Raw genomic sequence first — 12,691 nt, 5'->3', positions numbered from 1 at the left:
ATGCTGTCTCTGTCTCTCAAAATAAATTGATAAACTTAAAAAAAAAAAAAAAGAGAAACATTTCCTTTTTTTAAAGTACTATTTTCTATGTATTTTTTTATCGCACATTTGCAGGAAAGAATTAATCAAAAAAAATTAAAATCAGATCTGGCAGTCATGTCATAACCATTGAAAACAAGAGTTCATAATGACAAAAGGGCATTTAGTCAAACGATACTGATTATAATTTCAGACTCCAAAAGTAATTTACATTGCTTATATATGAAGGAGTCCTAGCAATAATAGAAGTTAATGAATTCATTTTAATACCACATGCAAATCTTGAGAGGATATAATACATTTGGATCCTAGTAACTTGATAATCTGCAGTGATTAGTGAGCACTTGATGTGCATATGCTGAAAAATATCTTGTTTAGAATTGGTTATAGAAAAATGGATCAACTGTTAGTACTATTATTTTAACTAAATTTATTCAATAAATATGTACTGATGTATATGTCCAGCATCATACTTGGCCTTGAAGAAAAAACCTTAATAAGAAATAATCCCTGCTCTTGAGGAATTCATACTCTCACTATGGAGGCAGGTATGGTACAGGACTTTAAGACCTAAGAATTATGATTACAGAGGTGTGAATGGGCAAAGTACTATGTGAATGCTGGGGACAGAATACCTGGGCAACATGGTGAAATTTCACAGAGGAGGTGACTTTTGAGTTAGCCTTAAAGCATGACTATATTAACTTTAAACAAAATAAAAGAGGGCATTAAAAACAGAGAGAACAGCATATGCAAAGAACCAAAGTCATGAAGGGCCTGAAGCCTTTGAAAAATAATATAAAGTATGATCATGTACCTTTTTAAATTAGAAAATGTGCTTAAATTATATGAAAAATAAACATTGCAACCTAGCCCATGTAATCTTTTGGATTTATCTGTTAATCGTTATTTGTTATTAAAATATAATCATCTAGTTAACATTCATAAACATACTTACTTATAATAGTGCTCCCAGAGATTTCTGTATCTTCCTTGACCTGACATGTCAAACACTGTAAAAGACAAACTACAGAAAAAGACAATAAAAACAAAACAAAATCAAACACCAAACAAAACAATGACTACCTTATAAATTACTAACTTAAGGTGTCACTTCTATTTAAAATTTTAAATTTTTTCAAAGAAGCCACCTTTGGATATACAATATGCAATTTGAATCAATTTTCAAGTACAAGTCCCATAAGATAAATTTTTGAATATAAATATTTTTCAATGAGTAACATATAAAAAATGTTTTCCTTGCTAGAGAGATTATCAGAATTTGTCTGAACTCTAAATTCTGAAAAATAATCCACAGGTAGTGGTACAAATATTTTAATACTTATGGATTTCTGAAACAACAAATTAATTTTTCTAAAAGTAGAAGGAATGATGAGGTAGATCTAATATTATCACTTTTCCACCCAAAACTTCTTAGTCACAAGCATAATAAAGTGAATTACCTGGACGATTTGAATTTCTCTATGCTGAATCCTATGGTTGGAACTATATCTTGAGATTGAGCCTTTAAGAGAAAAGATAAATTTAGAAATTTGCAATTACCAAAGATGAATTATTCCTCAGGTTAAAAAAAATATCCAATATCCAATTCTAAAATTTTTCACTAAGGAGATGACAGAATTAAACAAAATTATAATTTTTACAGTGGGATCACAGTGTGTGAATGCTTTACAGAAGTTTAAGGTTTACTAATATGAATCTGTATAATGTGTATGTCTTAATTCATATTTTGTGGCTTGCTGCAAGTTACCACAGCCTTAAAGCGGTTTGATGAGTCATTCCAAATTCACATACAGGACTTTGTAATCTTTCACCACATACTTAATGAGTTTCTATATACAATAGGGGACTGTTCTCATATCTAGATGGTGAATATACATGGCCCCTGCTCTCACTGAGCTTATTATCTAAAGAAGGTAAACAGCAATAACCAAGTAAACTACAAATGAACACGATTTCAGGCAGTGATAAGTACAATGAAAGGTGATTTGGGGATGGGAGGCAATGGGGGAGGAGGTTGGTATGGGGCATGGAAGAGCCTCTCTGAGGAGGTGACATCTGACCCAAGAGTAAATATCAAAAAGGAGAAAAGCTATGACGAGATCTTGGCAAAGAATATTCCAGTCAAAGGAATTAGCCAGTGCAATGACCCCAATGCAGGAAGGAACTTGTCACTGAGGAAAAGTATAAGACCTGTATATCTAAAATGTACTGAGTAAGGCAGAGAGCTGTATGTAATAAAGAGAGGGGCGCCTGGGTGGCGCAGTCGGTTAAGCGTCCGACTTCAGCCAGGTCACGATCTCGCGGTCCGTGAGTTCGAGCCCCGCGTCGGGCTCTGGGCTGACGGCTCGGAGCCTGGAGCCTGTTTCCGATTCTGTGTCTCCCTCTCTCTCTGCCCCTCCCCCGTTCATGCTCTGTCTCTCTCTGTCCCAAAAATAAATAAAAAACGTTGAAAAAAAAAAATTTAAAAGAAAAAAAAAAAGAGAGGTAGAGCCTCGAAGGTCATGGTGGGGAATTCTGTGTGAAGAGATACAAGGGGGCAAAAGTACAGCAGGAGACATGTTAGAAAGTCAATTAAGTGACTTAAACTGGCAATTAAAGTGCCTTAAACTGGGGTGCCTGGGTGGCTCAGTTGGTTGAGTATCTGACTCCTGATTTTGGTTCAAGTCATGATCTCACAATTCATGAAATTGAGCCCCATGTCAGGCTCTGTCAGGCTCACTTCTTGCTTTGCTTTATTACAAAAAACTTGTAATTACTCTTAATTGTTAATATGCTATCTTAGACAAGTTACTTAACTTCTCCAAACCTTAGTTTTCTCAAATGTGAAATCTGTTATTATCTGTAACTTGTAAAGTTATCATGAGAATTAAATTAGTTAATGAATGCAAAATACTCAATAAGGTGTCAGGCCCATAGTAAATACTCAACAAATATAATTATAGTCACTGATTTCAGTCTCTTTCCAACTTTCTCCATGCAATCAATCACAGTGTAACTTAAAAAAGATCACCCTTTAGTTCATCATGTTGCTTTTGTGTGAAAACAGCAGGAGTAGAAAGAAAACTGTTGCCTCACACCATTACATTTAATTTGGTAGTCTGCTTCTGGAAATTTAAAATTCAAATGCAAAGACAGAAGCTGAAAAGTCACTGGAGCTTAGTCACGTTAGTAGCAATGTGCTAGTGAAAAGGCCTCCCTAGAGATGCCCGGTTTTGCTTTTCTGAAGTTTGTTTATTCAGCTTTTCTTTCTTATGAGCTGCCTATATTCTTCCAAAAATATCTTTCTGTTTATGTTAGAATTCATTTCCTGCGATTCAGAGTCCTGCCTCAGATCTTAGGGTTTCTTCACTGCAAAACAAACTTTGGATTAAAGAGTTTCCTAATTTTTGTTGTCCCTAAATAACCCACTGTTTTGGTTTTTGATTTTGATCACAATCATAATAAAATCATCAGCTATTATTATCAGGAAAAATATAACAGTAATAAAAAAGCAAGGAAGTTAAATGTTTAAAGAAATCTCAGGGGCGCCTGAGCAGCTCAGTCAGTTAAGTGTCCGACTTCGGCTCAGGTCATGATCTCATGGTTTGTGGGTTCGAGCTCCATGTCAGGCTCTGTGCTGACAGCTGAGAGCCTGGAGCCTGCTTTGGACTCTATGTCTCCTCTCTCTCCACCCTTCCCCTGCTCGTGCTCTGTCTCTCTCCCAAAAATAAATAAGCATTAAAAAAAATTTTTTTTAAAAAGAAATCTCAGAAGATACACCTCAAAAGAATAGCCCTATCCTCACTGAACTGTAGTTAGAACATTTGCCTAGTCTCTTCACAATCACCCAGCTTCTGCACAAACTCTTTGTTTCCAGATCTTCTCTTTTAACTTGCTGTTTTAATTAACAGGGATAAAATTAATCAACTTTCTTTTCTTCCCATCATTTCTAAAGTTGCAATGTAAGATAATTAGAAAGAAGAAATTCCACAAATTAATTAGGATAAAACAAGGTATGTGAGCTGGTGCTTCCAGATTCAAGCAGGATTCATTTTCTTCTAGAGAATGATCTCCAACATTAATCGTCCTCTGCTCTATCTAGGAACAAATACATTTGGTCATTCTCTAACTTGCTCAGGGAATGGTACAAAGCAAGCAAAGAGTATAGGAATTATCACCTCAGTGGAATAGTCTATCTGACACAGCCCAAGGATAGACTAATGTTAACAAGAATAGAACAGGATTTCTGAGAGAGGATTCTATTTGGTTGGTCTACTAAACATGATAACCTTGGTGCCATCAATCATCATTCCCTGCCCAAAAATGAAAATAGAAAAATAACCCATCAGTCCATTCACCCAAAATACACTTATATACCTTGCAATATTATTTGGGATTTAGTGTTGATTAATATGAGATATATGCTCTTAAGGAATTTAAATTTATGAGGAAACGTTTAATAAACAAGCTACCAATCAAACATGCAAGATATTTCAGATTGTTTTAAATCATACAAATCAGGATGATGTGGTAGTATAATGGCATTTATGCTGGGAAAGGGGGGGTGGTTGGGAATTGGAAAAGAAAGATATTTATAGAGTGCATCTCTAAGAAAATACAGCTAAGACCAGATTCTCCAGTGATCAGGTTAAAATGCCTCCCCACCCCCATTCATCAGTTTAGAAAACACCAGCAACCTCAATACATTGACAATAAATAAGCATTAAGATAGCTTAAAGCCATTTTGGGGCCGGGAAGTATCTAGTTACCTAGAAACTGCTTCTATCCACAGACAAAAAAAAGAGACGTTACTATAAAATAAGATTTGCAAATTCTTTTGCAAGAAGTTTCTTGATAGAGCATTGTAGATTTCTATAATTCACTTAATTCATTAAAAATAATCTTTCTAGAGGTACCTGGGAGGCTCAGTCGGTTAAGTGTCTGACTACTGATTTCAGCTCAGTTCATGTTCTTGTGGTTTGTGGGATTGAGCCCTGTGTCAGGTTCTGCTCTGACAGCCCAGAGCCTGCTTGGATATTCTCTATCTCCCTCTCTCTTTCTGCCCCTCCCCACCTTGTGTGGGCATGCTCTCTCTCTTTCTCTCTCAAAATAAATAAATAAACTTTTAAAAATGTTTCTAATAGTGGATGTAAGCTCACAAGAGATTTCTTCAGTACAGAGACACTGAGGAAACAAGGGTTATCATCTATACCTGTGTGACAGAGATTGGGGGCCTTTTTCAAGTGGTCTTTTGGCTATTAGCACCAAATTAAAAAAAAAAAAAAAAAGCAAAGCAACTTACTGTGTTCTTAGGATCTAGAGGTCAGTTATTCAAGGAGACAGGGTAGTTGCCTAAAGATTAAATCTCAGGAAGTGGTGTTAGAAAGTAGGTGATCATCCCCTTAAAATAGCTGTATAGCAAGTCTAGGCTAGTTTTGTAGTTCACCAGAGGTAACAGAGAGACAGGGATGTTGGAAAACAATGGAAGATTAATTAAAAAACCTTAGTTACTGGTTGTGAACCCAGGTTTTCCGAAGGGCTCTTCCTGACTAATGTGGTGTGTTAGGCAGGGTTAACAGGTTACAAAACCAGTCTGAAATGGGGGTATTATAAGATCACAGGGGTGTCTGGGTGTCTTAGATGGCTGAGCATCCGACTCTTGATTTCAGCTCAGGTCATGATCCCAGGATTGTGTGATTGAGCCCTGCATCAGGCTCCATGCTGAGAGTGGAGCTTGCTTGATTCTCTCTCTTGCTCTTTTTCTTTCTCTCTCTCTCCCTCTGCCCCCTGCCCTGCTCATGTGCTCTCTTTTTAAAAAAAAAAAAAAAAAAATTATTTTAAGATCCAGACTGAGCATGCTGTCTCCTTCTCTTTTTGACCCAAATCCCTAGAAATGACAAAAGAAACTATGAAAACAAATCCATAGCTAATTTAAAAACTAAGAGCCATTGTCTTCAAAAGAATATCCTTGTTCAGGTAAGAAAGCTGTTTGCATCCATACCAAGGAAGATTCTTCCTATGGTAATAACCATATTTTGGAACATAAGATTACTATACTGTTGGGGAGGATGGAAAAAGAAACTGTAATTTCTATTCTGTTTTTTTAATGTTATTTCTCCCAATGTGAGTACAGTAGACATTGGGGGACTGGTCCATTTTGTGGTTATTAATGGTGGCTCTGGTTTCAATAATTTTGTACTTATTTGAGATCAGTTTTACCAAAACAAAAAAATTTACCTTTGAGGCTATCCTCTGATGTGGAGAAAAGTGTAAACACCTCTGACAGAATAGGCCTTTGCTTAAAAAATTTCCTTATAATCTTGTTCGCTTATTGCTGACAGCTTTACCCACAGAAATGCAGGTCACCAGTCACTGAATTTAAGCATTTGCCCATACGGATCTTCTGATAGCTGATCCACAGTACTGATTATGGGCCCAGGCACATTTGGGTATGGCTCTACTTTTAACATATACTCACTGTTCTTTAAATTCAATTCTGGACCCCATCCAACTGGGTAGGTTGCTTTATCTTCCTCTGAAGGACTGATAAAGAAATTTCGTATAATCACAAAGTCAGGAGATAGACTCCAACGTATGTGGGCTTTTTGACCTGATCTTTGCCTTATTGGGGAAGAATCTCTTTTTTCCTGTCTTCATATAGAGAAAACTTCATTAAATGATACTCCTTATTTCTCAATCTCCCCTCCACCAATTTATTCCTCTCCATGGGAAAAGAATTACTCCTTTGCCCAGTTTGTGAAGTGAACTGAGCATTCTTCATTCTTCCTCTCTTTCCTCATGCTTATCACAAGCCACATGCTTATCACAAGCATGCACTCTCATCTGATCTTAGCCATTCAATAAACCTAGAAGAGTAGGATTTTTCCCTGAGGAGGAAAACTTGAAATTTTGGGAGGCCAATCTCAATACAATAGAGTGTTAGCAACTCCTCTGAACAGACCTAACCTCACCCTCCAAAATCAACCTTTTAAATAAAGCTGGTATTTTTTTTAAGTTTATTTATTTATTTTGAGAGAGAGAGAGTGCATGCAAGCAGGGGAAAGGCAGAGAAAGAGGTAGAGAGAGAATCCCAACAGGCTCTTCACTGAAAGCACAGAGACTGATGTGGGGCTCGAACTCATGAACCGTGAGATCATGACCTGAGCTGAAGTTGGACACTTAATGGACTGAGCCACCCAGGCACCCCAAAGGTGGTATTTTTGATCTCTGCCTGACTTCAGCATGTATGCCTGAGCTGACTCCCAACTCAGTGGCGAACTCCTTAAATTAACTAAATTGCCTTCCAAATCCATCTTCGACTTCTTATCCTGGCTGCCTCAAACTATCTCCAACCTGAAGATACACCAGCAGTTAGTTGTTTTTCTGTGGCAAACTCATCCGTGTAGAAGGGAATAATGACCAGAAAAAAAGAAATAATGGTGTTTTTGTAATTCCAAAGCAATCTCCAACTAAACAGAAGTAAAACCAAAGCTGTTGCAAAAGAAAATGGAGTAGTAGTAAGGCTGTCTATTCTGCCCAACCTGAAGCATTATTTGAAGACAATAAAATTCATCTTCAACTACTATATTTAGGAGCAATATTTCCCATTCTCTAGCCATTTAGTCATTAAAAGTACGAGCTTGTTTTTTGTCCCATCTGTATGCAGTCTATTTTTTCACTCTACATTTTTCACTAATGGCTTTTACCTAAATAAGTGTATTTACAACTGTAAATGTTAGTTGTCTATTCAATATCCATTCTCTCCTTCTATACTTACAGGATCCTTATTATTCCTGGAAGCAGCAGTATGCCTTGCTTTAAAAAAAAAATCCAGCTTAGGGGCACCTGGGTTGCTCAGTCGGTTAAGTGGCCGACTCTTGATTTTGGCTCAGGGCATGACCTCACTGTTTGGGGGATGGAGCCCCACAACAGGCTCTGCGCTGACAGTGAGGAGTCTAATATTCTCTCTCCCTCTCCCCCCATTCTCTCTCGCTCTCTCTATCAAAATAAATAAATAAACTTTAAAAAATCCAGCTTTATTTATAGTTAGGGGTAGCCAATGAAATGTAAGTTAGGAATCATCAGTTGGTGCTTCTGGGTAAGCTCTTTAAAGAGGGCTTATTTAGGAAGAAGGTCTATTCCTTCAGCTTATTCTTTTCTCCTCCTGGTGACTTAGAATACGGATATAATAGTTAACCAAGGTGACCATGTGGAGATCTTGAAGATGAAAACCAGGCACTTGGAATAGCATAACAGAAAGATGGAAGATGCCTGGATATGTCACAACTGACCGCAGCCCTGGAATACCTCCTCAGGACTTATTTAGGTGACAGAAAAAGAAACCTCTTACTTATTTAGTCCACTGTTATGTGCGTTTTCTTTATGTGTAGCAGAACCTAACTTCAACTTATGTACCATGTGTTGAATGTATAGCTTTATATATTTTACAGTTATTAAAATTATATTTTCATATACTTATTACTTCTACGACTTAAAGTCATTCTGCTTACTACTACTGATAGGTATACCACACTCCTGGTAAACTGTCTAATTATCCATAGAACCCATAAAAATGATTTACCTTTCCCTCTGCTTATTAAGAAAGAGCCAAAAAGAAGGCAATGCTACCTAAGAGTAAACTTTGCAAATCTGTGAGCATCTTTAGAGAAAAAAAGACATTTGGAAAATATTCCAATTTAAATAATTATCAAGACATATTTATCAAGACAAGTATTACTAATGTATACCTGCATAAAATACACTGCAAATTATGGCACCCTGACATTTATTACTTTAAGGTACTACAAGGTTAACAGGATTTCATAACATGATTATCTGAAGTAATGATGGCAAACAAAATAATTCCGCATATTAACTTTCTCTCGCAGAAAATACTTAAAGCATCTAAAAAAGATACTTACATTTGAAGGTTTAAGTTTGTTAATGATTGTTGTTTTGCCACTATTATCCAGCCCAAGGCACAAAACATGAACCTCCTTCTTCCTTAGGCCAAGCAAGCCTGAAAGTCTGTCTAGCAATCCCATAATGTGATTCAAATATTTACAAACCAGCTGCAAGTCAGAAAGTAAAAATGATATATCAATCACAGGCACTTTAGGTAAGGAAAATATGAGCATGTGCATCAAAAATTTAATAATTTAAAGACATAATGATAAAAACCATGTCAATGTAGCTCTGTATTTAGTAAACAGAATTTAAGCTGATTATCACAAAGGAGCCTTAACTGAAATGCAGATTGGCAGCTTACAACCCTAGGTAACACACAGAATAATGCCCTTGAAATAACTGTACTTTTCTCATTGTAATTTATAATATTTAAGAAGAAAATGTGGTTAAACTCAGTATTGTGTGGACTATGCCACTTATGATCTTGAAAATATATGCAGCCTTTTCTGGAAATCTGGAACAATGAATGGGCAAAGGGGTTCATGCTAAGCCTAATGCGGAAGCTTAGAAGGCAGATTAAAAAAAAAAGAGAGAAAAACTTAGATTTTAGCTACATTATTTGTGCCACTGGCTAAATCTTTTTCTGAAGCCAGGCCCATTGTTGTATTATGCAATAATCTGAACTATTAAATTTACTGTTTTTGTTTGTTTGCTTCTATCCAGCTTAGGTTGCATTTTCTATCAATAGGAACAAAGAATCCTAACAGATATATTTATCTTAATATACATTGCTAGACATATTGCTTGTTCATAACCTGCTATGAACATTCCAAATGAAACTTTCCAAAGGTGCTCCCTTTGGGTCCATCCCTCCCCAAAACATTATAATGTGATGGCAGAAGAGAGATATCCCTGTTGTCAGCTCTCAACTGCTGCCCGGACTGCTATAGCAGCAACTGCAATCTGCCTGTGTCCAAAGTATTTCCTATTATTTTAACCATCATTTCTGAGTTCTCTAAATAGTCATCTCATTTAATTGATTTATTCTCATCTCCATCTAAGGTTCCAGAAGCCTGTCATTCCCCAGCTCCTTCAGTACTTTTTAACCCACACTATCCTAGGCAAGGCCATTCCTTGAAGGCTGTGAGCTTGCAGCAACTTAAATGATGAGGTTTCCAAGACAAGTGCATCCAAAAGGAGGCTGTGTCATCGATTTTGCTTAGGCCTGTTGGGGGATCATACGGAAATTTCAAAACTGAATTCCAATGATGCTCAGAAAAGAGAAGGTACAATGCCCCACCTAAGCATGGGGCCTATAAAACAGAGCCACAGTTGTTTTATCCAAGGGATGGGTTTGATCTCAGGTACTCCACTTGTGCCACTTTTCTCCTTGTGCTGGAGATTCAACTCTCACTCCATCAATTCCTTTAAATCTCCACTTAAGGAGCATTTGTAGAATCTACTTTAAGTTAGCCTTCTGATATGAAGCAATTCACACAGACCATTTTAATTGAAAGTAGATTTGCTATTACTCACTTTGTTATTTATTGTACCAAACATGCTTATATAAGGGCAATATCTTGTTTTCCATTTTTCATACAATTTGAACAGATTTTTTAAAAAAATGACTACTTCTCACATCCTCCTCCTTTGAGCATCCACTATAAAGCACTGACTGTCAAAAGCTTGATACTTGAATATTCATTCAATTTTCCATAGAACCCTGGATTGTGATTTTCCAACCCTTTTTCATGGATTATCAAACCTAATGCTTGTTAATGAAATATTTGGGGGCATACAATTTAGAAGTCAGTTGTTCTAAAAGCTATAATTATAGCCTTATACATGCTTCTATTTCTTAGTAATCATTCATTTCTGTAAGTTTAATTTTTGCAGGCATGAAAGAAGAAAAGATAACAATTTAAGCCACTTAACGTTTATTTACAATGCCCTATGTGCACAGTGGGAGATAAAATTAAAGTTTTCTGTAGCTCACTATGTCTAAAGCCCTGCCAACTTTTGCTGCACAGGGGAATCAACTACTTGAAGTAATTCTGATGAAGGGATTAGAGCATCTGTATTTTGAAAAGTTACACAGTGTTTCTGATGTACAGTTACTATTGAGAACTACTGGCTTTCAGAATAAAGCCCAAACTTTCTCCCATAGCTTTTAAGGTTCACAGCGTGGCTCCAATCTACCTTTCCAGTTTATTATCTTACTGTTTTATTGTTTTCCTCTCTCTGCACACCAGCCAATCAATTCTCTTGATTGTGATCTGAGATTCCTTCTAAAGGATTACTTGTTGCCAGAAGAGTCTTGAAGAATTAGGATGTTATCCACAGACAGTAAAGGGCTTGGAAGGTAGGCCTCAGAGATAGTGGTGGGGCAGAGAAAACACCACGAATGGTACTTTGTAAACTTTAAGAAGTATTCCTAGAGTGAATTATAGCTCACTCTTAGTACTTCAGGCATTTTTATTAGGCTTTTAGTTTTTAATGATGAAATTTCAATTACGTTTTCCACAAACCGAATAAAAACAAAAAACTGGGCGGTGTTAAAACCAAACAAACATATGCCCAACCCAGTTCAACGAGTTTTCTGGGGTCCCTTATACTAACCGCATAAACCAGCTTTCCTTTTCCACCTCTTAAACTTTAGAAACAAGGTACACAGTAAAAACAAAAACAAAAACAAAAACAAACTAGGAAAGAGTAGAAAGCAATTCTAAAACGCAATTCTAAAACGCGGCGGGAGTGGTGGCGGTGGTGGCAGCGCTGGCTACAGATAGGGGGCAGGGAGATACCTGGTCTTTGAGGTTGGTCTTGCGGGCCCAGGAGCTGAAGAGGTACAGGAATGGGCCACTCGCTCGTATCCGTCTCTGGGTTAAGAATCGGGCGTCTCTCAGCCTTCTTCTCTATGCTTCCATTGGAAGAATCCCTGCTACTGAGCAAAGCCGCTTCTACAAGTTCGGTGAATTGGTAGCTTGTGCCACAGCCGGAGCATCAGTGGCTGGGCAGGCGCCTAGGCGCGTAGCGTTCCCTAGGCAACCGGACGTTCTTCCGGTCCCGAAGCCACGCCTCCTTGGAGTTTTAGGAAGTCAGACTTGGTGCTCTTGTTTATGGGATTGAAGAGCACCGGAAAATGCCAGAGGCACACCGAGGAGTATTAAAGAATGTGTTTAGACAGGTGGCGGGGTGAACTGCCGCCTTCCTGCGAGGAGCAGTGCTGTCCCGGATGGAGCATGATGGGAGTTGTAGGAGCGCGCACAGCCTGCTGGGATGCTCCTGGCCTGGCGTTTGCTGTGGGCGTTTCTTTCCGTCCGGATTTCTCCCAGGCTCTCGGGAGAGTATCAGCAATTTCACCCCTTTGGGGCGGGCCCTTCTTCTGGCTGCCAGAGCGCTAAGAAACCTATGTGTGTTTACCCGGCACGCGCGGCAGCGTGATGGCAACGATTGAAAGACACAACTGTGCCCACTCTGGCAAGGCGTGCACCGGGGTTGCCCCGCTGCCCCTTGAACCGAGGCTTTCCGGGCTGTGTTAGGCCTCAGGCTCTGGAGTCCTGGAAAGTAGAAATGTTAGGGAGTGGAGAGAAACTAGTGTAAAAAGGCGAAAGCATTACTCGACAGAGAAAGTATGCCTGTACTCTGGCTTCTTAGCTCTCTGATCTGAAGAAATTTCCACTAGTCATAATCTGATTAGATTACTGCCCCCAGAATCAAGGCGGTAGGTGGTTCAGAAAAG

The 12,691-nt window shown here is 38.1% G+C and overlaps 1 protein-coding gene across 2 annotated transcripts in view; it reads right to left on the bottom strand.

Annotated features, from left to right (window-relative positions):
- ARL6 (ADP ribosylation factor like GTPase 6) overlaps positions 1-12,175 on the bottom strand; it is a 59,867-nt gene extending 47,692 nt beyond the window's left edge. For both annotated transcript variants that reach the window (XR_007457235.1, XM_049628063.1), the window contains exons 1-4: positions 11,754-12,175; positions 8,964-9,113; positions 1,503-1,564; positions 998-1,066 (exon numbers count right to left, since the gene is read on the bottom strand). Coding sequence is in view for 1 of the 2 variants with exons in the window: in XM_049628063.1 (XP_049484020.1) it covers positions 998-1,066; positions 1,503-1,564; positions 8,964-9,086 (254 nt within the window). In the remaining variant the exon portion in view is untranslated. The remainder of the gene's footprint in view (positions 1-997; positions 1,067-1,502; positions 1,565-8,963; positions 9,114-11,753) is intronic.
- Positions 12,176-12,691: the final 516 nt, after the last annotated feature.

This window comes from Panthera uncia, chromosome C2, assembly GCF_023721935.1.
Source record: "Panthera uncia isolate 11264 chromosome C2, Puncia_PCG_1.0, whole genome shotgun sequence".
NCBI classification, from domain to species: Eukaryota; Metazoa; Chordata; class Mammalia; order Carnivora; family Felidae; genus Panthera; species Panthera uncia.
This window is presented reverse-complemented; position numbering and strand designations above follow the sequence as displayed.